The 3,493-nt window shown below is 46.6% G+C and overlaps 1 protein-coding gene across 1 annotated transcript; it reads left to right on the plus strand.

Moving 5' to 3' along the window:
* Nucleotides 1-1,070: 1,070 nt before the first annotated feature.
* Nucleotides 1,071-2,788, plus strand: LOC101856951 (DEAD-box ATP-dependent RNA helicase 42-like; the record flags this gene model as incomplete). Its single annotated transcript, XM_035973691.1, is given in 3 exon segments — nt 1,071-1,127; nt 1,444-1,616; nt 2,548-2,788. Coding segments are annotated over 3 exon segments (471 nt in total), but the record flags the coding sequence as incomplete, so codon positions are not given.
* Nucleotides 2,789-3,493: the final 705 nt, after the last annotated feature.

Below are 3,493 nucleotides of genomic sequence, written 5' to 3' on the forward strand. Positions count from 1 at the left end.
TGTTGTGTGTGTTGTGTGTTGTTGTTGTGTGTTGTGTGTGTTGTGTGTTGTGTGTGTGTTGTGTGTTGTTGTGTGTGTGTTGTGTGTTGTGTGTGTGTGTTGTGTGTGTTGTGTGTGTTGTGTGTTGTTGTGTGTTGTTGTGTGTGTTGTGTGTTGTTGTGTGTGTTGTGTGTTGTTGTGTGTGTTGTTGTGTGTGTGTTGTTGTGTGTTGTTGTGTGATGTTGTGTGTGTTGTTGTGTGTGTTGTTGTGTGTTGTGTGTTGTTGTGTGTTGTTGTGTGTTGTTGTATGTGTGTGTTGTGTGTGTTGTGTGTTGTTGTATGTGTGAGTTGTGTGTGTTGTGTGTCATTGTGTGTGTTGTTGTGTGTGTGTGTGTTGTTGTGTGTTGTTGTGTGTGTGTGTTGTGTGTGTTGTTGTGTGTGTTGTGTGTGTTGTTGTGTGTTGTTGTGTGTGTGTGTTGTTGTGTGTGTGTGTTGTTGTGTGTTGTTGTGTGTGTTGTGTGTTGTTGTGTGTGTTGTGTGTTGTTGTGTGTGTTGTTGTGTGTGTGTTGTTGTGTGTTGTTGTGTGATGTTGTGTGTGTTGTTGTGTGTGTTGTTGTGTGTTGTGTGTTGTTGTGTGTTGTTGTGTGTTGTTGTATGTGTGTGTTGTGTGTGTTGTGTGTTGTTGTATGTGTGAGTTGTGTGTGTTGTGTGTCATTGTGTGTGTTGTTGTGTGTGTGTGTGTTGTTGTGTGTTGTTGTGTGTGTGTGTTGTGTGTGTTGTTGTGTGTGTTGTGTGTGTTGTTGTGTGTTGTTGTGTGTGTGTGTTGTTGTGTGTGTGTGTTGTTGTGTGTTGTTGTGTGTTGTTGTGTGTGTTGTGTGTGTGTGTGTTGTTGTGTGTTGTTGTGTGTGTGTTGTTGTGTGTGTGTGTTGTTGTGTGTTGTTGTGTGTGTTGTTGTGTGTGTGTGTTGTTGTGTGTTGTTGTGTGTGTTGTGTGTGTTGTTGTGTGTTGTGTGTTGTTGTGTGTTGTGTGTGTTGTTGTGTGTTGTGTGTTGTTGTACGTCTGACTGAGGGACTTGCTGTTTCTGTTCTCAGGAGGAACGAGAGAAACAACGCCAGGAGAGGAGAGCCAGGAGAGAGGGAGGGAAGGAGGTACGTCTGACTGAGGGAGGGAAGGAGGGAGGGAAGGAGGTACGTCTGACTGAGGGAGGGAAAGAGGGAGGGAAGGAGGTACGTCTGACTGAGGGAGGGGCTGTTGGGGACTGATTGTGAAGTTTGGAGGATCTGTAAAGGACGCAGAGCTTGCTTTAGATGGTGGATCTGTTCTGTGTTATTAATGCTATTGCTATCATTATTATTATTGTTATTAATATTATTATTATTATTGTTATTGTTATAATGATAATGGTGATGTTGATGATGTTGAGGATGTTGAGGATGTTGATGTTTACTGGTGTTTTTCTGACAGGAGAAGAAGCCCAAGGTGAGAGAGAGCAAGCCGACCAAAGTTGTGATTGATGATGAGGAGGAGAACAAGGAGAGGAGGAGGAGGCAGAAAGAGGACGACCGTCGCCACGGCGACCGTAAACACAACAAAGAGGAGGAGCCACGGCGACACGGAGAGGACCGGGACGGGGACAGGTGATTGCCACATTGGTCGCTTGTTGTTTTGTGGAAAGTTGTGTAGTCGCAAGTTTTCGCATTTAAAAAAATAGTTTTGTGCAATGTGTGAGAGTAAGTAGCTAGAGGAGAGAATTGTTACGGAGGCCAGCCAGAGGAAGGAAGGAAGGAAGGAAGGAGAGAATTGTTACGGAGGCCAGCCAGAGGAAGGAAGGAAGGAAGGAAGAAGAGAATTGTGCCTGTTTGTTCTTTTTGACAGTAAAAAGTTGCTCATTGTGCTTCTAGTGCCATTAAGTAAAATCCATGAAAGCAAAATCACAGCATGCGAGATGAAATGTCTTTGGGAAACTAAACTTCTCAAGACGAGACAGAGAAATGAAGAAGTAAGAGTAGCTATCGGCACTGAGTCCTGCCTGCGTTACATAGAAAGACAGAGGATAAAATGGTTTGGCCGCCTGTTATGTATGTCACCTGGCCAGCCAGCCTCGAGAGCCTACAACACCAAGCACTCAGGCTATAAAGGAAGAGGAAGGCCACGCAAAAGGTGGATCGAGGGTGTTAAGGAAACCCTGAGAAAACCTAACATGACAACTGAAAGAGCTGCGGGGCTGGCCTACCATAGAAAACTGTAACTCCCCGCGCCATTTAATGGCCACAGAGGAGGAAAAAGTACAAGGAAAGTGGTAAGGAAGCAACATTGTTGTTTCTTCTTCTTCTTCTCCATAACATCACACGTGCAGTCTGGTGTCTGTCATACTTTGGGCCGTCCTGCTCAGTTCATCTGTCGGCCCGTCTAGCTTCTTACATAGTTGCTGATTTCAATGGACAATGGTCAGTTTGGACATGTGTCAGTGGAATTCTTAACCACTTTCGTCTGTCTGAGATAACTACAAAAAGAGTCAGTTTGGACATGTGTTTTGTAGAATTCCTAATTATTTCTGTCTGTCTGCAGACGACACCATGACAAGGACCGCGATCGTGAGAAGAGGCACCGGGAGGAGAGAGAGAGCAAACGCCGTCACGAGGATGAGGATGAGGAGAGGAGGCGACGTCACAAGCGAGAGGAAGAGTCGTCATCTCGGAGACACCATGGCGACAGCGAGCGTCGCCGACGACACGAGGGCGGCAGTGACAGACGTCATGGAGAGGAGACGTCGAGTCACAGACGCAGGAAGGAGGAGAACGATGATGAGGTGAGGAGGGAGGAGGGGACAAGGTGGTTGTTGTTGTTTTCAGATCCCTTTAGCTGCCAGCTTTTCGCTATTGGCAGCACAATGCCTCCCTCAAGTAACCAAGTGTCCTTGTCATCTGGTCAACGCCAGAGTAGAGAAGACTTTGTAAGTCTGTAGGGAGGGAGGAGGTGAGGGGGGGTTGGGTGGAGAGGGAGGGGTGAGGTGAGGGGGGGTGAGGTGGAGAAGGAGGGGTGAGGTAAGAAGGGAGGAGGGATAAGAACGACAATGAGATAAGGGAGATGAAACTGGCTCTGTTCCAATTCTGCATGGCTTGTCCTCTACTTCCAGGGGAAACTGTCGAAAAGATGGCCAACTATAGTCGGTTTGTTGTTGTTGTTGTTGTTGTTGTTGTTGTTGTTGTTGTTGTTGCTTCTTCTTCTTCTTCTTCTTCTTCCTCCTTCCCATCATCCTCCTCCTCCTTCATCTCATTGTAATCATCGTCATCATCAAGGCGTCTCACGTTTTATACCTTTCCTGTTGTTCGCAGGAGGAGCGAGAGAGGAGGAGACAGGAGAGGAGGGAGAAGAGAGACAGCGAAGGAAGGAAGGAAAAGAGAGACAGCGAAGGAAGGAAGGAGACAGATCCCCAGAGAGACAGAGAGAACCATCCTGAGGTAGCTACACTTGTGCTGGTTACCTTTCTACTTGGTTCATCCTCACAAGGATA

Source organism: Aplysia californica, unplaced genomic scaffold, assembly GCF_000002075.1.
Source record: "Aplysia californica isolate F4 #8 unplaced genomic scaffold, AplCal3.0 scaffold01719, whole genome shotgun sequence".
In the NCBI taxonomy this organism is placed as follows: domain Eukaryota; kingdom Metazoa; phylum Mollusca; class Gastropoda; order Aplysiida; family Aplysiidae; genus Aplysia; species Aplysia californica.